This window comes from Phalacrocorax carbo, chromosome 7 (genome assembly GCF_963921805.1).
Source record: "Phalacrocorax carbo chromosome 7, bPhaCar2.1, whole genome shotgun sequence".
NCBI lineage: Eukaryota > Metazoa > Chordata > Aves > Suliformes > Phalacrocoracidae > Phalacrocorax > Phalacrocorax carbo.
In genome coordinates this window covers 33,880,981-33,904,784 of record NC_087519.1, presented here as the reverse complement: position 1 = coordinate 33,904,784, position 23,804 = coordinate 33,880,981, and the positions used below count along the sequence as shown (strand labels likewise).

At 44.8% G+C, this 23,804-nt stretch overlaps 1 protein-coding gene across 1 annotated transcript in view; it reads left to right on the top strand.

Annotated features, from left to right (window-relative positions):
* Positions 1-4,560: 4,560 nt before the first annotated feature.
* EPHA4 (EPH receptor A4) overlaps positions 4,561-23,804 on the top strand; it is a 109,864-nt gene continuing 90,620 nt past the window's right edge. Inside the window, exons 1-3 of the mRNA XM_064457359.1 lie at positions 4,561-5,021; positions 5,974-6,041; positions 10,360-11,023. Of these exons, the coding sequence (XP_064313429.1) occupies positions 4,931-5,021; positions 5,974-6,041; positions 10,360-11,023 (823 nt within the window). The 5' untranslated portion in view covers positions 4,561-4,930. The remainder of the gene's footprint in view (positions 5,022-5,973; positions 6,042-10,359; positions 11,024-23,804) is intronic.

Genomic DNA, 23,804 nt, shown 5'->3' with positions numbered 1-23,804 from the left:
CACAGGAAAAAACCTGCAGGTTGCTGCTTGCCCCTTGATCTTAATGAGGGTGAGAACCACAATGAGCTAAGCTGGCACCTACGTTGCAGAGGTGGGTTTATTACACTTGATCTGCTTATTAGGTGAAGAGCGGTAGGTAATACCTGGTTTGGCATCCTGGGGCATTTATTTCTCTTTTCTTTGCTCCGTCTGTACTGCATCTCAGATTTTACCTTTTGCCAGTGCCCTTTAATATTTGTTTATTTTAGGAAGCATAAACTGCATCATAAACACTCTTGGCTTTGAAAATAGTTTTGGTGATAGGATTTCCTTTCAGGGACTTGATAATGACATATTACAAATTTTAGACTAACTATGAGATTTGAGTTGTCTTGTCAGGAGCAATGTAATAAAAGGTACTACTTCAAATGTCATTAAAATCCTGTTACATTTCACTTACGATTATCTAGTTTTCCTTAGCACTGTTGGTTAGAAAAGGCAAAAAATCTATGCACGCCTGTGTGTGCATTGTCCAGTCGCCACACGTGCCTGGTCCGAATAAAGACACTGTCACAGCTCCTGTAATCAGCATCACGGCAGCAATAAATAGGAAACTCTTGTGGGATCATCACGATTGAGAAAAGGAAGTGTAAATAATCTGCAGTGCCTAAAGCTCACTTTTTTGCAGAGTGGATTTGCAAATGAGCTATAGACCTGATCCTTTTCTTATTGAGGTCAGCAGTGAAGCTCCTGCTAATCCCAGCTGAAACAAAATCATTCTGCCAGCTTGATGGTTATAGAACTGCACGTTACCTTCACATAGATGTTCTCCCGCTATGGCTTTTTGTATTACAGACTGCAACTTCATCTGACGCAAACATGACCGACGAATGGAATCTTACTCATATAAAATAAAGAGCTGCTGTTCTCAAATAGCCAACAACAAATTTTGTAAAGTAATTTATCGGCAAATGCTTAATACTCACACATCCATTAAGAATCAGTAAATCCAGGGAGGGAAAGGCTAGGCACATCTGAGCACTGGTATTGGGAAGGAGCCGGCAGTTACTCTCTGGTGCCAAGCCTGATAAAGGTGTACCTTCGGGAGCATTATTCCCTTTGACAATGAGACTCTCTGTGTGTGTGTGTGTGTGTGTGTGTGTGTGTGTTAAACTTCCTGGGGTTATTTTACACTCATTTGCAAACAGCCCAGTAGTGTGGAAGTTGTGTGGGAGTGGAGTAAGTGGGATTGCATTTTTGTAGGAAAAGGCTTTTCAGAAGAGCTGGGAGAATTTTTTCCTGCAGGCTGTGGGATTGCATACTAAAGGAAGAGCTTGTGCTTTCTCCCCTCTCCTTTCTTCTTTCTTCTTTTTCCTCCCCCCCCCCCCCCGCCCCCCATCTAAATGTAGTGCTGGGCCTCAGGAGGCCCATGAACGCGTAGAGCTTTCTACTGAGGTTGTCACTTGACTGACAGCAAAAAGCTTCTGGGGAGATGGACGAGCACGAGTAGGTGGACATAGAAAAATGGAGAATGAAAAGATAAAGTAAAAATAGAACAGAATATTAATCCAAAATCACAGCCCTTTTGGGGTCTGTAATGTATTTAACTTATGAATGTTGTGTTTGTGATTGGGCAAAATGTAAAACATCTACATGTATGTAAGTGTACGTGTGTGTGTGAGAGACATTTCATATCTATTTAGAATGCTCTAGTAGAAATTATATTAACTGCAGAAAAACTCATCCAAGATGAACCACATGTGCCAGTGCCCAACTATTTGTATACTAATATACTGATGCTTTAAAATAAGAGGAAAACAAGTGGTGAATGAGTAGGAAATATAACAACCTTTCAGTCCTTATATTTCAAGATGATTTACAGTTTCTCAGAAACTCTGTGTTTCTGGGTTCATGTGGCTGTTTGTCCATACCATTTGAGCCCTATAAACAGTTCCCTAAATAATTCAGCTGGGGTTGACCTCTCTGAAGCAGACAGGATCAAACATTTAACACTTTGTCATAATTATTACAGTGTGTGCTGCAAGTGAATATAGTTTCACTAAGGAGCTGAGAGAAATATCAGATCTGAGACAAATATCAGAGATGCTGGCTGTGCTTTTTCAAACTGCATTAAATTGACCGTTTAAATGGTGTAAACTTGATTATGGTGCAAACATGATTATTTACCATCAAAGCCGAATCACTCCTGATAGTGAGTTACAATAACATAAGCCGGCAGGTTGGCAGCAGCGCAGGCTGCTCAGTTAATAGGCAGTTAAGAAAAACGTAACAGATCCAGCAGCTATAACAAAATTTTAAGAAATAAATTTTGATGTCAGGTGCTTTGTTGTGAGGTGGAGTTACTTGTTGAAGCTGAGAACAGAATTTAGTCCAAGTATCGATGACATTTGTTAAAACCAAGCTGGGCTTTTACGATCCGTTGAAATGACACAAAGTAAAGAAATTGTGATTATTTTGGCAAGGCTTCTTAAAAAAAAAAAAACTTTTCTTGGAGCCAAAATGTAGTGGATTTGGTAGAATTGTGAACATTTTAATTTATGACATTTGCGGGCTCTTTGTACATTGTCTGTGTTTATTTTATGTGAATTTTTTAACAAAATAAAATTGCATTAATATAATAGAATACTTCTAAGGTTTCAAAGTATTTAATATTTTTATGGAACCGACTTTGCTGGCAATGCAACAAAAATAACTTCAATGAAAAAAAGAAGATGTTTTGATGCTCTACCATTCCTATACAGTTTATCCTGACTTATAGCAGATCTGTCAGATGCATCAAAGATGTGAAAACAAGAACACTCAGATTACTTTAATTGAGGACTCCTTATATTTTTGTGTAAATAATAAAAAAGGAACTAATCCTTTTCTTCCTCCTCATTAGGCCAAGAATTCTTGTAGGTAATTAAAGTCAGGAAGTACAAGTTTTAACAGTTGCATTGACTGTGCTGCACTGTTTTCTAACTCCCATTATCGAGGCAGCTGCTTAAAAGATTTATTTTCTATGGAAAGAGAAAAATACACCAGCTATCTTTGCAGAGTTATCTTTTAAGGTTCTGCCAGTGGGTGCTCCAAAATAAATGTTCAAGGCAAAGGAAAATAGTCTGAGCCTCAGATCATAGAATCCTCATTGTGAATACTGCGTTAATAAACCTTTTTAAAGCTGTTTTAAAAACCAGAAAATGCACCCTACCTGGATCTTGACATAAAATTAAAACAGGTGAAAGAGACACTATATTTTGAAGCAAAAACCGCTAGTAAGTGGGTGTTTGTAAGTGCTGTGTTTTACAGATACTTGAATTTGGGAAAAAGTAGAGCAATACGAAGAAAAAATAGCTGATTCACGACCGGCACGTTTCCTGTGGCACAAAACTGTTGGTCAAGCTTTAAGATGTGTTCAGAGTATTTTTTTAACTAATCGAGCTTCTGTCGGCGGTTCTGTGCTGAAACTAACGTTAACGTGGCAACAATTCGTTTTACCCCAGACAGAAGAAAAATCTGCCGAGAGCCCGGCTGCGCTCCCCTGCAGCCGGGGTGAAGCCGCCGGGGTGCCGGGACGCAGGCGGCAAGGATTTGGCCCCGGGGGGGCGGAGGGGCAGAGCCGCCCTCCCGGGGGGTCCCGGCGGGTCCCGGGGCCGCGGTGCTGGGCGTACGCACCGCTCCCGACTCTGCCCCAGCAGGGTTTTGCTCCTGGTGAGGGCACAGCGTGCCCGGGCTGGGGACAGGGCGCTGCATCCACAGGTGCTAGGGTTTAGTCTTAGCCTTGCTAAGCTGGGGGGAAACCGAGGCAGCGCCGCCGCCAGGTACCTTAGCTGAAACTAAGGGTGGCTTTAGCGCCCGGGAGCAGAAGGCGCCTCACAAACTGCCCTTTGCGAAGCTTTTCGAGGCAGCAGCAGCGCAGGCTGTTGCGCAGCTTCGTAAATCCGGGCTGTTTGTTCAAGGACGGCGACTACCGCGCTGACGCTGCCCGACGCACCGAGGGCTTCGCGGGCTTTTAAAAACTATGGATTTATTGTAGAAACGCATTTAGAGAGTGTTTTAAAAACAGTCCCGAGGTCGAAGCGTCCAAAGCAAAGCGGGGACGTAGCCACGCACCCCTCGTTAAAAGGAATATCCTCTGCGTGGCCCTAAGGGCGCTCGGCTCCCGCTGCGGGGGGTTGCACGGGAACGTTCCCCGGGCAGGTGAGGAGCCGGGGCGTGCGTGAGCGCCTGCGTCCTGGCGGCGCTCGGAGGGATCGCTCCTGACCCTGGCTCCTTCCTCGGCGCCCCCCGGCCGCTGCCCCCCGCGTAAAAGCGTTAGCGATTGGCACGTTCGCGGTAAACGGGCAGCGAGGGGGCTCGTCGTCCGCCGGAGGGCTGCTGCGGGCCCGCCCGCGCTGCCCGCTTCTCCCCCCGGCCTCGGTGGGAAATCCGCTTCCCGCCGGTGACCGCCGCCGAGGCCAGCGCCCGCCCCCGCCCGCCCCGGGCGCCGAGGGGTGCGCCGCCCCCGCCAGGTGGCGCTGTTGCTCAACGCTGGCGCCGCGGCGGGGCGGGGCGGCGGGAGGCTCCCGGGGCCGGCCGGGCTCGGCGCGGGGAAGGTCCGCCTGCGGCTGTCCCCGCCGCTCCGCCGCGCCGGGGGGGGGCCTGAGGGACGCTCATCACTTTTCTTTTTTTGCCTTCTTCTGCCATTTTGTTGTCTTCGGACGCTGTTTCGGGCCCCCCGGCGCGCGCCCCGCCCGCGGGACAGCCCGGGGCAGCGCGCCCCTCGGGCCCCTCTCCCTGCTCCGCACCGCCGAGCGGCGGGGGCGGGGCGAGCGGCGCGGGGCGGGCGGCGATTGGCGACGGGCTCTGACGGGCAGGCGGCGCCCCGCCCCCTTGGCAATGTCTATCGCCCGCCGCGCGCCCCATGTAGGCAGTTATTCCACTGGGATAGAGCGGCCGTAGCGGCGGCGGCATGGCCGGGGTCCCGTTCTGCGCCCTCCTCCCGCTCCTCGTCGGCGTCTGCGGGGCCGTCACCGGCTCCCGGGTCTATCCCGCCAACGAAGGTGAGGCGCCGCGCGCGTCCCGCGGCCGGGCTCCGCGTTCCCTCGGCGGGGAAAGTTCGGCGCCCCGCGGGCGGCGGCCGTCCCCTGTCCGCTCGCCTCGCTTCGCCTCGCCTCGTTCCCCGCCGCCGGGACGGCGCTGCCCCGGCCGGCGGCTGGGCGGCCGGCAGCCGCTGACCTGCCCGAGCGGCGCTCCGGGGGCCGCCGGCGGCACAGGTGTGTGTGGCGGGGCGGAGCGGCCCCCGCCTTCCCCGCCCGTCCCCCCGCGCCGCCGGTTCTCTCGTCCGGACCGGGGGGGCCCGCGCTGCCGCCAAGGGCGCCGCCGCGCCGGGAGGGCGGCTCAGTAAACCGGTTCTCCCGGGAGCTCTCGGCGGCTCCGCGCCGTTCCCCGGGGCCGTGCCACAGCCCGTCCCGCGGGACGGCTCGGCGGTCTCTCTGCGGGGGAAGCCCGCGGCCGTCCCGGCGGGCGGGTGGGGGGCGCCGGCTCCTCGGGGAGCTCCCTGCCAGGTCTCTCGGTGCCCGGCCGCGCTCCCGGCCGGGGCTGGGCGAGCTCCCCAGGGCCCGGAAAGCAACAGTTTCGCACCCGCCGGTACCGAGCGCGGGAACAGGCATCGTGGCCGGCGCGGCGCCGGGGGAGCGCCCCGCTTCCCGGCTCGGGACCGCTTTTCCCTTTAACGTGGGAGCGCCCCGGTGTGTCCTGTGCCGGGCGTGCCGCGGGAGTTCGCTCCTCGCCCCGCGGCCGGTGAGCGAAGGGACGAACGGGCGATGCCTCCGATGTAAAGCAGAGTTTCGGGTTCTTTAAGGCATTGGCGCAGTCGGAAATAATATTGCATTTCAAGTTGAAGGTGGACGCGATCGTGCTCCACGCATATGGAAACGTTCAGGTAAAGGATTTATTTTAATATTGCCTTTTGGCAGCTGGAACTTAATCTACTTTATTTGTACCTTTCTGCAGTTACCTTGCTGGATTCCAGATCGGTTCAGGGAGAACTGGGGTGGATAGCAAGTCCCCTGGAAGGAGGGGTAAGTTTTAAACCACTATCTGATCAAAAGGGTAAAGGGGGTGATTAGTAACTTTCAGAGAGTCCTAATGGCTCGATTATTGTTGATTGTGGTGGGGAGGTCAGATTTCTTCCCTGGCTTACCAAGTGAATTACTCTTTGTTGGAGAAACTCTATACTCCCCCTTGGATAGTTCTGTCATGGAAGAAGTGGAAACCAAAAGGGCAGAAAAGAGGTTTCAGAATTAGGAGATTGGTTGAGGCATGGGCTTAGATGCCTATTTAAAACTGAAATACCAACAAGAAATGTGATCTGGCGACTGAACTGGCATTCTTGACTGTAATTATTATATCTGTGGGCTGTCTCGGCTGGGAGATGTTCAGAACAATTGCTGTTCTATTTCTGGATGAAGGAGTAGGGATCAATATACAAGATAGACCTTTTGGTATGACGGGACAGTTGCCCTGTTTCAGGGCGTAAACATCATATGTTTTGGTCTCTGAGCAGATAAACTGTAGCACCCAGTGCTCGATGGTGATTCCTTGGAGCTTCTTTTTATGTACTTTTAAAGTGAAGATTGTTTGAATTCGCTGCCCAATGGTGGTGTGATGACATTAAGAGATTCACACTGGGGCTTAGAGCCCCTCTGCTTACTGAGCTGCAGGCCAGGTGTCTCTACTGATTTAGCTTTATATTAGTGGATGGAAACCTTGCTGCTCCCCCATCTGTGCCCCATCCTGCAGGGTGCCCAGGGCCTCTGTGGGGAAACTCCTGAGAATGCTGGGCTTCTGAGTTGGTGGGATCTGGTGAAGCCATATACTTCATGGTACCTCTTGGGATTGTTTTTTAATAAGTAATTAGAAAAGCTCTTTCTTTCTTAAAGTGAACAATTTAAGAAAAATGCCAGCAATGGACAGTAAACATTAATATTAAAATACTCCACTTCAAATCCTTCTAATATTAACTGAATAAAGCAGCTTAGTATGCTAAAGCAGAAGTAACTAAGTCAAACTGATTGAAAAATAGAAGTGCTGAAAGATCAGGACCTGTGCGCAACAAAGCACTGGATTCTTTAGGAAACCTGCAAATTGACTTTTTTATGTGCGTTTCCACTCGTAATTAGAAGAAGCAGAGCTAAGGAAACAGTAGAGAGTGGAAGGAATCTGAGGCTGCGTTGGTTGGTGATGCATTATGCATAAGCTCTGAATAACCATAACATGGGAGAATGGGGGATTGTTTTGCTCCCCCATTGTTGTGCTGGGTGAACTTGACTACAGTCATGGCTTGTGCTCTGCCTGAGCACACTGTGCTGTCCCCAAAACTCTCTTTTTTTAAAGAGTGGGGAAGTGATTGGCAGGCCTCTGGCAGTGCCGACAGTGCACATTCACTGCTGATTGCAGGCAATTGCCCTCATCTTTTGACAGTGTGGAAAGGTACAGCTCTTAGTGAGAGTCGGGCTTCTTTCTTAATCCTGTACCCTGGAAAGGTCATTTAATGAGATGCGGTCTTTCATACAGCTCTTCAAAGGATATCCATGCTGTATGTTAAAATAGGACCTAAAAGACAAGTTTTAATAAGTTAGTAGTAGAATTGATGAGAAGACAGCAGTATATTACTAATCACTGTTGGACTCCCCTTTTCCTCCATGCTTTCTCTGAAAGCACCATGCAAGCTTGAGAAGGAGATGCATGTTCTTATTGTGGACGTGACTTGTTTCAGTAAACCTACATACGTGTGTTCTATTTTTAAGCCAGTAGTGAAAAATATAAGAGTACATGGTCTGTCTCTGAGATATGGTGCTTGGAAAGCATTTATTTTAACTTCATATGCTGCAGATTTATTTCAAGAAGCAGAAATGAACTCTTCCTGGGAAGACTCTGTCCTTCAGTGCTTTTACTTTAACTGCGTGCACCTTATTGTCTATTGAAGAAGATATTTTCCTAGATCTGTACCATGCAGTTCCTGAGGTGTGAGGGGTTGTGTGGATAAGAAGGACTGGAGATAAACTTAGTCATTTAGCAGTGACTAGCAGTAATCAAATATATAGTAGCCCTGGAGGAAATAATGAATTGCATTATAAATGTAATTAATGATTTACTCTTGCATTTCACAGTTGAAAAGCAGGTTTTGTGCCCAGAATGTTTTACTCTGCGTGATTAAACCGTGGGAAGAGTTGAATTATAAAAGTTAATTTCAGCTTGAAAGCAAAAGTTACAGCTTTGACCACATACTTAGAGTTACAAATCATTTACAGTGGCTGGAAATTTGGGACTGTAGTTATTTTCAGCTCTGGCAGTATGACATGCTTAGGTTTGTTTTGTGTATGCATGTTTATGAAATAAGAAACCCAGCTCTATATATTTGCCTGTCTATCAGGAGAGAGGGGTGTCTTCAGAACCTGATCTGAAACTTGCTGAATTTAGTTGCAGCCTGTCCGTTGACCTTGGCGGTCTCTTTATTAAATCCTCTAGCAGCATCCTCCATTGTACTAAAGGAAATCCCCTCAACAAGTATTATTTCCCTCTGCTTCTTCCTTTCACTTGTACCACGCACAATATAGGTAGCATAGACGGTCTGAGGATAAGCAGAATGGAAAGTGATGGATCATAATGACAACACTGTAACAGTAAACTAGCTCTGTGGCAGCTGAAAATTAAACAACTCTGTCTTCTTACTAACACCATGTTACACTTTATGCTGATGGATGACTTTTTAAGATTTTATTTTTTCCTTTTCTGTGAAAAGGAGTGACATGCTGAGTATTGATTCCCCCCCCCCCCCATTTTAATTTGCAGTTATCTCTAGGCAGCAAATAAAATATTATTCTTTGTGCTACTAGTGACTCATGGTGCTAACTACTGTCATTCTATAAACGGATTCAGCTAAGTTGGAATCTTTTTAAGTAAAAATCACTTGCATAAGAGCAATCTTTGAGAAGAATGCAGGATATTATACAAGAAGCCCCTTAAGGTTAAGAAGGCTTCTGTTTATCAAAGCCATGGCTTCAGTAGTTCTGAAAAGCACTTCTGGGAAGTCTCTTTAAAAAGTTGCTACTGTTTTCTAAGGATAATCCTATATGCTTCATTGTATTGCCTGCAAACGCAGGCAGTATATAATTTTCTAATATTTTTTTTAAGAAGGATTTTTCTCATACTGAAGAGCTATGGGGCTTTTGCTGGAAAGATCTCTCTCCCCAAGTCCCTTCTCTCCCTATGAGAAAAGCACTGTGATAACTTTCTTCTGTCCATGATTATCAAAACAATTTTTTTTAAAACTGTTGGTTATGCATGCTTTTATAAGTTCATCATGCTAGACTACTTCTTTCCATACCTTCCTTGGATTGCATGTATTGTTGTGGTTTCATAATTTATGTTGCACTTCTGAAGATGCCTGAACTTGATTTGAGGGGTGTGAGAGTTCTGACACATGCTGCTACCCTGATCTTTCAACACTTACCCTCTCTGCTAACCTTTTTGGGTTTTTGAGAATATGAATTTAGCTATTTCGTGGTGTTTCCTTAGGACAGGATGTGTAGTATTGCTGCTTTTCCTACCTTCCCTTTAATAAGAAACTTTGTTTGGATAGCAAAGTAATGGTAACATTGCTGGTAGGCTGGTGATGATGTCTCCTTACCTGTCCTTCCATCCCTAAGTGCCACCCAAGTCAAGGACCCAGTTCTGGAGACAGCTATTTCTGCCCAGCTCCAAAGTCAAGACTATTTGCTGAGTGTGACTGGGATATTGCTAGCCCAGGAAAATAGTTGATGGCTTAGAGAAATAATATGGGGTGGTTTAAGAGTTTGAAATACATGGTAGTGATGCCAAAAATGTGGATGCTGCTTTGTCTGCCCTGTGCTTTTTGTGCAACTAAGTGCAATGATCTCACTGTTTCATATGCCCATGTACAAAGCAGGGGCCATGCATTTCGTGCCTTGTCTGCTACAGGGGAAACGCTGTAGTGTCAGTGATGCCCTATGTGTAAAGTGCTGTGTGTAGCCCTGATCTGGGCAGGGTCCTGTGGGCTGAACTGTAATTAGCATAGTCAGTTGACAGAGTATTCTTGGATTGGTTCAGAGGGTCTTTAAAACAATGCTTTCTCCTTGAGGTGTTACTTGGTTTGCAGCTTGTTTCTCCTGAACAGATTCTTCTCGTAATGTCCAAGTAGTTGAGGGCCTGGCTATGGCTTGGTCTGCTGTTTGTCTGGGTTTTTTTGTTTGCTTTCTGTAATGGAGAAAAATGCAATCTCCACGTTAGTTGTGGAAATGCAGACTGTGTTTGCTGTAAAGCTCTGCGGTTCCTTTTAATACTGATGCATTTTTCTTCATCTTTCCCTCTTCACAGTGGGAGGAAGTAAGCATTATGGATGAGAAGAACACTCCAATCCGCACCTATCAAGTCTGCAATGTAATGGAGCCCAGTCAGAATAATTGGTTACGAACTGATTGGATTCCCCGTGAGGGGGCTCAAAGGGTATATATTGAAATCAAGTTCACACTAAGAGACTGCAACAGCCTGCCGGGTGTCATGGGAACTTGCAAAGAGACTTTCAACCTTTATTACTATGAATCAAACAATGATAAGGAGCGTTTCATTCGAGAGAGCCAGTTTGCCAAGATTGACACCATTGCTGCTGATGAGAGCTTCACCCAGGTGGACATTGGTGACAGGATCATGAAGCTGAATACAGAGATCCGGGATGTGGGACCACTCAGCAAGAAAGGGTTTTACTTGGCTTTTCAGGATGTCGGTGCCTGCATTGCTTTGGTGTCTGTTCGTGTCTTTTATAAGAAGTGCCCGTTGACAGTTCGAAACCTGGCACAGTTTCCAGACACCATTACCGGGGCTGATACATCCTCTCTGGTGGAGGTTCGCGGCTCCTGCGTCAACAACTCGGAAGAGAAGGATGTGCCAAAAATGTACTGTGGGGCAGATGGTGAATGGCTGGTGCCCATTGGCAACTGTCTGTGCAATGCTGGCTATGAAGAACGTAATGGTGAATGCCAAGGTAGGATGAGCCATATTGTACTCTTCATTAGGGCTTAGTTGAATGTGTAATTGAATCGGAGATGAGAGTAAATGGAGTAAAGCCAGTAATTAGCAGCCCCTGTGGGATGCGGTGGGACAGAGGGGTTTAATGAAGAAGTCCAATAGCTCCAGGTGGCAAGGCTAAGAATTATATAATGCAAAACAAATGATACTGCCATAATAGGCAGAAGGTGAAACACATTTTCTAGCAGGCGCCTAAATTTGAATTGGCTCACGAAGGTCACAAAAATGTGAATGACTGCAAAACAGTGCAGTTGAGCTACTGCTGTTTAAAGAGACACATCTTTCAAGTTTTATCTGAAGTGACTTTTGTTAGGCACAGGAAATTCTGGCAAAGTCTCCTCTGAATAATGTGGTGGGGTAAGAACCAGTTGAGGAGGTGGGGAGCAGGAGTTTTAGCTGGATTATTTTCCCTCCTTGGGAAGGGGAAGTCTTTGTTTTACTTGTTGCAAATTTTTAGCACTAAATAACCCTTTGATATTTGACACTGCTGCCTTTGTTAAATATTTTCATTTCTCAGAGGGTCTCTATTGTCAGCTTAATAATAGAGGTGCTAGGATACTCTTAGAAATGCTACAAGTCTCCACCCCACCCTCCCACATACACCATTCTGTGTGCAGCAGAATTAGGGATTAAGTTTGTATAAAAGGCAGATTATCCTAAAAAGAAAAACAACCTCAAAAAACGTGTTTTCTTCACCTCCCCTTTCTGGAAAAAGTAGTTGTAAGAGTTTAGGGAAGGAGAGAAGGGAGTTTATAAATAAAATATCTTTAGTCTTAGCTTCTAAACTCTTGTTCATGTAAGGATAAATTAAGATCAAACTCAAATGGATTTTGCGCAGGCCAGTGGGCTTAATTTTGGTGGGTGCTGAAATGAAGGTGCCCAACCCCTTAGTGGATTTGGACTTATGTTTTTAGAAAAGGTTCTCTGGAGCCAGATAACACACCAAGTAGATGTGAAGCAGCGTTATTCACTAGGTCATTGTTTTTAATCTTGAGACTGAGAACAAGATAGCAGAGCAAGTAACTGATTGCTTTTGTGCTAGACTCCTAAGAGAACAGTGTCTTTTGAATGTCCTACTTGATTTCTTTTAAATGATAATTTGCAGTCCATATGAAGTTCATTATTACGAATTGAAAAATTATACTTAGCACTGCTTTCCTGCCAAAGCTTAAACTTCGGCCTTCATTTCTAATGTTTTTGCTATATGGAAAAAGCCTAAGTGTGCCATATTGGCAACAAAATAACCATTGGCTGTAGAGGGAACTGAAGGATGAGCAGCACAATGAAAAGGCATCCTGTCTGGTGTAAATGACTGTTTTTTTAATTTTGTGAGATGGAAACTTGAAAACCTGTGTATTGTTAAATATGTGAACCTGAGGCTGTGGTACTGACTGGGGGCTGCTGGGGAGAGCTCTTGGTGGCTGGGGAGATGCTGTTACTTTCCAATAGCTCTAATTTCTGGGCAAAGCTTCTTGACACCTTTACAGCCTGGGTTGTGGAAGGAGGAAGCGAATGGGGGGAAAAAGAACCTTGGTTTATTGCAGAGATTATTTCGCCTTCTCCTAAAGGCCTATTTAGGTCGGTACTGGGTCACTCTGATGGACACAATTGTAACACTTTTTGGTGTCAGTGGCCCAGATGTGATGAGCTAATTGCCTAACCAATCCTGTATTGCTCAAGGGAAATCTCATGAGGTTTTGCTGGTGGGCAGTGGTGATAGTAGGATGCTTTTTAAATTTATTTATGTGGTGTTGGACTAGACCTTGGGGTTGAATGTCAGCTACCTACTGGCTCTTGGCTACTCCCGGGAAAGCTTGGTCTCAGGAAACCCAATTATCTGTTTCCCAAGTAAAAGGAAGGTCGGGAGATGCCATATTTACAAAGGGGAGAGAAACATTCTGTCTCTTGGGCTTTCCAAAGTGAAGTTGGCCTGAACTAGTCATTTTGAGAGGATTGAAGCCAGCATGTAATTTGAAAGCACTAAACCCATTCCATCAGCGGTTGTTTGTGGTTTCCTTTTCTCATGTTTGCCATTCTCCAGCAAGAACAGTTTACCGGGAAGCTCCTCTTCATGAATTCATGAAGTTTACCAGAACTATGCAGCTTGTTCTCTGGTTTCCAGTGAGGCTGTTAAATCAGTTTGGCCTTTGACACTGCTGAATGAGGGTTCCTCTTTTCTTACCCACTTAACTTCATAGTTCAGCAAATGTTCTGCTCTGGCAGGTTTTTGGAGGGGAGGAGGAGGATGAAGTGAGGAGGATTCCTGTGGCTTTTGTACAGAGGACTGGGGGCAGGGGAGAGACTTTGAGTTTGGGAAAGGCTGTAAAAGGGTGCTGGGCTGAGACTGGAGCTGGTGAGCAGGTTCCACTTCAATTGTTTTTCAATAGGTTGACTGTGGCAGGACAAATACAAGGAAAGGTCAGAGGTTGTCAGTTTCCTCATCCATCTTCCCGTCTGATTCTAGGGTCAGAGTTGGGATTGATTAAGATCTTAAATGTTTGACAAAAGCTCGGTGGGCAGAAATAGTTTAGGCCAGTGGATCAGGGCTTTGCACTTGTTGGGAGATCCACAGGAGATGTTGGAGTTCTCTGCCCTCTCCTGGAACCTGCGCTTTGCTTCACAGTGCTGGGATGGACCAGCTGGTGCTTGGGTTGCCCTAAAAGCTGCTTCAGGTTTGTTCAACCTTCTGATTTTCAAATAATACATTTTCCTTGAGCTGCTTTTGCATAATTTCTGATGTGTGTGTGGGAAGCGTAATGGGAAGCCACTTCACATCTAAAGTGGTTACTGTAGTGGGAGTTAATGACTCTCTGACCTTGAGCAGGATTTTTTAAAAAAATTGTCAGTGGTATGGAGGTGTTTGAATATGATGACAAAAACCATCCTTCCTCTGACTGCTACTTTTTTTCTAGCTGACTTTATTGATGGTAATTGTCTTACACACACACATATGGATGTTCAGTGTCTCTCTCTGCAAAAACACAGGACAGAAAGGGAAAGGAGCCAAGTATTTAATCCATATTTATTTGGGAAGCTTCACAGGTGTGTCACAGGAGTGGTTCCACAAAATTGGTCTCTATCAATAGAAATACTAGGTGAGCAATGATTCTTTTCTTACAGATGAATTTGTAGCTGTGAACTTGATGCTTAAAAAAAACCCACCCCAAAACGAGAAACCCACCAAACAAAAACACCCCCCCCAAAAAGCCCAAACAAACCCAAAATCCCAAATAAAAAAAACCCAAATCAACCAAAAATGAAAACAAACTTGCAAACTTGCTCTTGATGTGTTTTTTCCTTATTATTATTTACTCTTCTCCAAACTTCCATTAATGCTATCCATTTGGGAGAGCATAAGTGTAGAATATTGTTGATGGAACACAAAACTATCCTAACTAGTTGTGCGTCTCAAGGCTAAGGTAATTAATGCTTTAGGGCAAAGTTGAGACATAAAGTAATTTTAAACTTTGCTTCTATGCATCATTGTTATGTAAATTGTTTCATTACCCGTTAATATAATGTGGTTTGGATTGAGTTACTATTTTCTTATGGTAAAATTACTATCTTCTTTAACTCAAAGGATGAGGGGGGGAAAACAAGCAGGAAGGGAGAAAAGACAGATTAGAGAAGCAATAGACTGTAGCCATCTGTGATGATTTTGATGCTGTGAAATTACAAATCTCAATTTTAGACCTGCCACTTAGTATAAATATGTGAGACAGTTGAGATTTTTACTGTGATATTGTAAAGGTTATGAGAGCCAACAGCTTTGTCTTCATCTACACTTGGTTTTTTGAGTTGTGAATTGGCCAATTGGCAGAAAATCCAGTGTCATTTAAAATATGGCTCAGTCCTGGTTTCATATCACTGCTGTTTTTAGAATTTTACTTGGAACTTTGATAAGAGCATCCCTAAGAAGTAATAATTTGAATGATAAGATTCTTTTTATCTCTGAGGCTTTGAAGAGTGGCTGTGATCATGGAGAGCAGTAGTTCAGTTTACATCAGAGGGTACAGTCTAATTATGTTTTTTGTGATAAGATTTTTTGGGTGGTGGGTTTTGTAGGGGCAGGAAAGTGAAGTAATTTGTGTGTACTTCCCATTTTAGTCATAGACAACTTCTTTGTCAGAATAACACTGATGAACAGTCTGGCTGCACAAAAGGGTAATCAGAAGGGTGACTAAGACTGCAGACTTGAGATTTCAGAAGTCTTTTTTCCAGGTTGATTATTTTTGGCAGGGGAAAAAAAAAAATGCACAGACTCAACATGTTACGTTTTAAAAGGAGCTGAGAAGATGGAAGCTACCAGGAGGGGCATGAGAGCGATACTGAAACACGGGCTGTCTGAACCAAATTTAGATGGTTTCCTCCTCTGCTGAAGGAGTGAGTTGGTTATGTTATGCTCTTATGAGGCTCAGTAGATCTTCCAAGGGTTGCTCCCTTCACGATTTTTTTGTTCCGCCTGGTGCATTTGAGAATCTCCGTTTAAACGTCATTGTGGGCTCTGTAATACTTTCCTCCTTCCTCGCCCCCTCAGAAGTCAAGCTACAGTTGTCAAGCAATTGTCCTTTCATGTATCCCTTGAAGAAAGGCTGGGATCGCTTCCTTCTGAATTCCCAACAAAATTTCTGCTGGTACACAGGGGAGCAATATCTGGTCCTTATTCTGTGTGTTACTAGTAAAAAGCACAGTCCTCAGAATCAAAGCCAGATGAGCTGTTGTGGTGGTTTGAATTTCATGGCAGGCCTGGGTAGTCTTTTGTGGGGCATATAAACCATCTTCTGAACAGTTTTTTCTCTTTTTTAAAAAAAAAACACAAAAAACCCCTAACACAAATCACAAAAACTTTCCAGACGACTCATCTTGTGTGTGATGACTTTACTATTTAGATCGTGGCTGGGTACATGTTATTATCTAATAACATGCTCCACTGAGCTTGGCCTTTATTGTGCTTGTGGGAAGTGATTAAAGAAATACTCAGCAGTACACTTCAGTCTTTCGAGACTGCATCAAAAAGCCCCCCAAACTTGAGATAAATATCTTATCTGGTTTTGTTCCATTATGCCACATCCTTTTGATATGTTTCAGGGAGCAGGTGAGGTCACACAGTTTTGTGAATCAGAGACAATTAACACTCCCATGACTAAATGGCCATTTTATGAATATTCAGAGCCCACTTCAACACCCTGGGAAGGAAACAAGTTGGTTCCCTTCTCTTTCCTCCTGCTGGAGACTAAGGAAGCTCTCCCGGTGAATGGGGATTGGCAGCTGTCGGCAGCTTTGCCTTTTGCATGCAGCAAATTCTTCATTTACATCTTTTGTATACACCCTCATGCAAAGTAGCACACCCATTTCACAAAGGAGATAAGAGCTTCCTTTGGAAACGCCAGCCAAAATCTCCTTCTGTTTATACAGAGCTCAAAGATTTGGATTTTATGCAAATGGATTCTGTTTTGATTTTTTTATCTCTCTGTTTAAGATATAGTGTAATATTTGCACAGTGTGCTCCTTGTGTCTTGAGGTCTCCTCTGTGACTATGACTGATTGTCACTCTTTTCCTAGTCTATGCAGCCTGCTTGCTCGCTTCAAGCCGGCATGTGGGAAACTGCTATGCTCTGAAACCCTGGCCTTGTTTGTAGATGATGGCTGGAGGTACAGGGAGTGCCGTTTCTTGTGCTTGGTGGGGCCGCAGGCCCTTGGGTGTCATCTCCTCTAGATGGTCACTGGTGACCATGAATCCCTTCTGTAGAGACATCCTCAACTGGGGGGATGACCAGTTTCAGGAGGTGGGGTTGCCCCTGCACTGTAAGTGCACGCACACACACATGCATGAAAAAGCATTATGTTCTATGATATTTTTCTATGCATTGTGTCAAGGACCGGCGCAGCCCTGGGGCAGTACCCTTCACTTTGCTGGCCTGGCTGCAGAAATGGCCTTCGCCCACAGTTATAGTTTGGTGCAAAGGGGAAAAGGGGCTGGTAGCACTTGGATAAATGTGCACAAATGAACTGCTGTCTTTAGTTATCGAAAGAAAATAATCTGTGAGAAGTTCGGCTTTCTTAAGCCTCATGATTACACAAGAACCCATATTTTATTTTTGGTTTTAGTGGCTTTCTTTTCTTTTTAGCTTTTTCTTTATTTCAACTCTACTTAAAATTGCCTTTGGCTTGAAATAAAGCTGAGGCTCATTAAATGCTCCCAAAACACAGGCTTGTTCAGAACGGATTTGTTGAAAGGTTTATTGATATAAGTTAGAACACATGCTGCACGAATGTACTGTATTTCTTTAAAGTACTGTTTTTCATTTTGTGTCTTTATAAATCAGTGGTATGAAATTGGGACCCTGATCATGTTGGGACTACATCCTATAAGAAACCAGAAGAAAAAACAAGGTTGTGGGGGGTTCTCATTTTTGTTGGATGTCCAATTAGTGTTTAACTTGAAGGTAATTTCACAGGGGTAGTAAACTGCACAGTGTGAAACCTGGTGGCGTAATTAAATGGAGGAAAGGCTCTTAAAAACAACAAAGGAATGTGCAAAAACTTTGCTTTTGTCCTAATAGTCACCCAGAAGGGGAGGTCATGCTGTTTAAAGTACAATATGGATGGGCTATTAAGGTTTGGATGGGGAGAGCTATACTGTACAGTTGGTATTTGCTTTGGCTCATTTAGTCATGGATGCCTAGAGAAAACTTGGTTTGCTGGTCTGCTTTTTTTATAGATGGGTGGGTTTAAATCTCACTAAAGGAATCTGTAAAATTAAGTTAATCTATACAAACCCACTGAAAGAGGTGTGCTTGGACACAGGCCTTGTGTTTACTGGGGACCCTGGTGTAGCAGTGCAGAGGCTGCAGGGTGGCTGTGGTTTCAGCAGGCTGGGAAAAGGTGGGGCTCCTGGGCAGGAGGGGGAGGGATGTGCCTGTGCTGCAGCACCTGGAGGACAGAGGGAGGAAGACTAGGTAATTTTCCCAGAGTGGCATAGGATGTCTGTGGTTGGGATGAGACCAGACGGAAGACTCAGTCTAGCATCTTAGCTGTGAGATACCTTCTCCCCCCTCCATGCTTGTCAGAAGGTGCTGGCCACCTTTCTCTAATGAGTTACCTATCTTGCATGCTGGAACTCCTTAAAATGTCGTTTGAACTAATGCAATTGATAGCTATTGCTTCTGCTTGTGTATGTGAATACTTGGTACAGCCACAGTACAAAGCTGCAGTACAGTGTCTTAATTACCCAGATAATCCTGTTTGCTTGTATTTTTAAACTATGGAGCGCTGGGTAATTATTCAATTCTTAATAGAAGGCAAATGGCAATGTAAACAATAATTAGGATGTTAGACTAATGTGCTTCAAAGCAAATTGGATTTTTTTCATACCGTTCAGCATGAAGTCCCATAAAGCTAACAATTTAGTGGCAAGGAAACAAGTTCCATTTTGTTCATATTCTCTGGTGTTATCTCTTCAAGCCTGTTTCTGCGAATGTTTGCTTCGATGATGCTGCCTGCTCCAGAGCCAACATTAGGTTGACAGTCAGCTCCCTGCTGTTTGCCTGTGCTCTCCCATGGCTTCTGATGGTCTTTTTGCCCCCTGCGGCCAGGGGTTAAGCTCAGCGGCATCCTGAAGGCATCCTGAATTTGCTCCTGCTGTGAGGGCAGGTGAGCATGGAGAGGGGCAGCTGGTGCTGCAGGTGCAGCCAGGGCTTGGCTCAGTGGGTTGCTGCTGCCTTGGGCGGGGGTCCAGAGGAGCAGGCTGAGGATGATGCTCTTCCTTTGTCATGGTTCACCTCCTTGCTTGATGACCAAGGCTGACTTCAGCCTTGGAAACAGGAACCTACTTGAAGGGAAATCCAAGGTTTTGGCTCTTTAATCTTTGAAAGCAGGGTAGTATGCTGTGGGTCAGAGATACAACTCATTATTCTCCCTTAGCTTGGAGAGCACTCCGGGCTTTCACAACTCATCTCCGGTTTTACTAGAAGCATGATGTGAGCCACAAACACGGATGCAAAGCACCCGGTTGATTTCTGTTCTGTCTGCAAATCTTGTCTATGTAATGTATTTCAGTACTTCCACGGACTGTTAGTTAAATCCTGTCATTGTATCCTTTCCTCCCATTGTGTTTAGCCAGTGATCGAAGACTGTGTGTTGGTAGCAAAGGCGTTAGTCAATAATGCTGCTGCTTTCCAAAATATTTTAATAATGCCTCTGTCACAACAAGGGTTTTGTCTGGCCTTTACTATGTGTTCTCAGTGGTCTCAAGGGACTGAACAATCAGCTTTATTTTCCCCATTATCAATGCTAAGAAAGGCCAAATGTTTTCCAGTGTCAATGCTGAACTACAGAAATAGAATTACAGATATTTAATTTTAACTACGTTTTACTGCTGAGAAGTGTGTGTGTGAAAATCAGTGGAATGCTTCAAGAGGTTATGGCTGAATTTTTTTTGATACAAATACAGGCTATCTTTATATTCAAGTGTGCACTTAAAGGGTGTGCATTTTCTTACTTTAAATCCCAGAGGCTTCTTGCCAGGCTACATTTTAATAGCATTAATTAACAGGTCTGTCTTTCCATACATCAAACATCTCTGTCTCAGGGAGCTGAAGAATACCGACCAGTGCTTCTGTGAACTTGGTGCTTGAATTAATTTATTTTCAGTTTTAAGTGTTTCTGCAGCTGAAAAAGACATTGGTGCTTTGAAAACAGTTTCCTTTTGAAGTGTTCAGCCTGGTGATGATTGAAGCAGCCATTGGGCAAATTAGCATGGTAAAAGGACCGGATCAATACCTTCCCCATGCCTGGTTCTGCTGGGGCTGGGCAGCCCTTGCTGGGGTCTGGCCAGCTGCACCCATGCATTTCAGGGGAGCCATCAATAGTGGCATGGGTTGTATCAAGCTGAGACAGCTTGATCCAGTGACCAAGCTCTTTCAAGGATGGCCGTTTGAAAATGAATTCAGGGGAACTGACAGCTTCAGGAAGATCTGGCAGCCTGTGTAATTATGGAGAGAATTAGAAGGAAAATGTAGGGAGAAATAGGAGATCAATTGTAGGGCACAAGTTGCCTGAACCTCTTCAGATGCTGGAGTACTCAGTTTTGTTGTACTTAGCTGGTGCATGTAAAAGATTTCTTTGGGGTTTTTCAAGAGACTAGTAAACACAAATTAAACAGTAGGGACTACCCACACAGCCTCTTTTTAACAGGATTGCTTGGGGGCAGTGGCTGCTGGATATGTATAGCAAGAGATGCTTAGATAAACTGTTTGCCAACAAACTGAAGATGGTTCTGGTTTCCCGTGTGCATGGTCTGCAGCCCCAGCCTATGTGCAGCACCCTCCAGGAGCATTGGGTGGGACTCTCTCTTCTGCCCTTGGCTTTCTGGTTGCCAAACTCCTGTGCTCTGACAAAGGCCCCCATGGGGCCTTCAGGCAGTGCTTAATGCCTGTGCCTTGGTGGGAGAGACAGCCCCTCCACCCCTCCTTTGGAGTGGGGTGAGCATTGAAGGTTCTTCCTGTGTCCATCAGTGTTAAAACAATGAACAAACGATTACAGTGGTCAGAATGGCACCAGAGCCATTCTGAAATAGACTACTTTTTGAGGAGCTTCCTGTGGTCTTGTACACCAGAGATGCTAGAAGATAGCTGAATTCTGTTGCTGTTTCTTTTTGGTGGCTTCAGTGTTTACATCTTGCACATCTGCTGATCTCCCCTTAACCTCTGAAGTACCATAACATAGTTACTAGGCTGACACATTTTGTCTGCTCATAATTGGTTCTTGGATTTCCTCATTTATTTTTTGTGGTGATCGGAAGGGTCATGGGTAGAGCTAATAAGACAGCTGAAATCAGGACTGTGTCCCTATATGCACTCCACCTGCTCATTAATCAAGGACTCTGCTGTTAATAAGAGTGCTTTCCAGGTAATATTTAATATCAGAGTAGTGATAGTTACACTTCGTGCAAAAGAACTCTTTTGCAGTTTGCTGAATTTGTTCCCATGGTACATTCGAAACTCCTTCTGTGCCAAGTCCAGACACAGTTCTGCCACATTGATCCAAACGTGGACTACTTCTGAAAATCCATACAAGATTAAAATACTGGGATTAGCATTACAGTACTAAACATACTTTAGGCTGGCCATGACAATTTAGTGGGTGCTGGGTACACATGCTGATAAAGCACATTGTTTTGTAGTGCTTTGAGGTTCAAAGGCCTGTCTATGTGGGGAAGACAGTTGAAAGGAATCAGCTAAAGAGGCAAAGTCAGTGTGTGTAACTTAAGGTGCATTGCTAATCACCCGTGAGACTGTTTCCATCCTTTTTGGCTGAATCTACTCATGTGCAGATCCTTGATCCATTTAGTTGATTTAACTTAAAGTTCTCAGTGGCTCTTTGAAGACATGCACTTGATACCTGGGTTTAATGTACCTGGAATTAATGTACTTGGTAACCTTGAATTCAACACACCCAATAGCTTGAAAGTGAGCTCAAAGGGTTGTGGGCACTGTGAAAGCACCTGTTTATGGCTTTAGGGTAGATAGAGCACTTTAATTTGTGAGAGAAAGGAGAACAAAATACACCTACAGTCACTCGCAGTAGAGCGTGGAGCAGCGGCAGAAAGGAAAGGAGCATTGACCATGGCCACAGCATTGCTTAAGTAGGGCAGGTGACCAGCTCCAGAAAGGGGCAGGAGACCTTGTCTACTGTGAAGGAGCAGCACTGGGTCTGATGGAGGCTGAAGGGGATGCTCTGTGGGTCTGATCCAGCACTGCAGGGATCTGCCCTTGTCTTAACAGCATTGATGCAGTTCCAAGAGCAGTATATGACCTGAAGTATTGCATCTCCTTCCTGTTAGGTTGCACTGGAGCAGTGACACTGCAGAGCTGGTCCTTTTAGTTCAAGATGAACTGTAATAGGGGCATGAAAGTGTGAGAAAGGAGGTCTGCTCTGTCTTTCGTGTTTAGTTGCATGGAAGGACAAACCAATGTCCGGTCAGGGGATCCCTGTGGCTCTAACTTGCACTGAGTTTTCAGCAGCTGCCAGCACACGGTGGGGATAGTGAGGAGAAGGACCTCTGCCCACCGTATTGCCTTCCTTTAAAGGTCACTGTTAACACCTCATTCTTGTGGTTGTGCGTTTAGGCTAGCATTCTGCAGGGATCATCGTAATTTGACCTCTCTGTACACCTGTATTAAAGCTTGAGTTAAAAATGCACTGTAGCAGAGCACAGGAGAGACACTTTTTTCCGTGGGATTGTTGAGCTCTTTGAGAATGCCAAATGGCTACGTTAACTCTTGTGCAAACACTACCTTTTATTTGACTTTGTAGTTTGCCCTTTGAAATACAAACATATTTGTGTCAATCAGCAAGTCTCCCTTCCGGAGTTCTGGTTGACCCTGTGCAAAGAAATGTGACTGTGCAATTATTAAAGGTGAGGCCTTAGTTTTAACAAATGCTGAGTAATTGCTATGCAGTTGTCTCTGTGCCTCTGTCATAAATGATGGTGAATTGCCCTTCAGCCCAGCTAAATAACAAGGAAGATACTTGTTTGGAAGGAATAACTCCCCAGAAATTTGCAATATGTCAGAAGTAGTGAGTCACAGGGACTTGTGGGTGGGGCAAAGAAGAAAGCTGCCTGTCTTGGCTTAGAGGGAAAGGACCTTATTTGGGCTTTAAAATGCAAATAAGTCAAATAGTGTACTTATGTCACTCAGAGCTAGTAGGGGCTGTTGAAGTCTAGTGGAGAGCAGAATTTGTACTGCAAAATCTAGGGAAATGCAATGCTCTAGCAACTTACCTAGTATTTTTTATGATGACAAAAATGAAAGTTCCCCTTCTCCCTGGCATAGTGTTGGCAGGTATCGGAAAAAGGCTCTTAATGTTTCCCAGGAGTGCTTCCGTAGTCTGGAGACTTGGACCTGGTTGGTGTCACTGCCCTGATTGATTCTGTACAGGGAAGTTGTCTGCCACAGTGTTGAGCCTATGGATGAGTCATGCCAAAGAAATAGAAAATCAGACCTCACAACTGTTTTTGGAGAATAACCCCTGTCCTCTTCCAGATACTTAAGGTTTTCACTGAAAAAAACCATGAAGAACTAGAAGCCTGCTATAAAATTCATTTTATTAAGCATTAATGATGCTCTACAGAGATACTACCAAGATAGCCCAGTGCTGATTTGACCTGCCTCTTCTTTCTGTATTAACTTGTAGTTCCCATATCTTCATTCAGTCTGTATGTGATTTCTCAAAATAAATTGCATATTGCCCTGAGCTCAGCATCATGAATCCTGCAAGCAGACCTTCAATAACAAATAAGTACACGTGATAAGGGGAAATAAATTTTCTTTGAGAGCGCTTTTCAATTTGTTCCTCAAAGAGGTTTTTCAGAAAGTAGTGGATTCTGTTTTACCTACTCACATCAACTAGTGTATTTTGGCCTTATTCCAGAAGAAATAATTGAAATACTAGGCAGTGTCTTTTTGTAATTAATTAGTCCAGACCTTGATGGAGTTGTAGCCCTCATGCAGGCTTAAGAGACTAAGGCATCCCTTTTGTCTAAGTTATCACCTACTGTCCAGCTTGATTTAAGTTCAAAGTTTGAACTTGATGAGAGTTGAAGATATCTTGAAATGTCTTTCAACTTTCTTCTTTAACCAGAGGTACGTAGAAGTTGTCTGGAAAGATGGAGCTGGTGACAGGGCAGGAAATAACGGGCTTAAATTGCAAAAAGAGAAGGTAAGGCTAGGCCG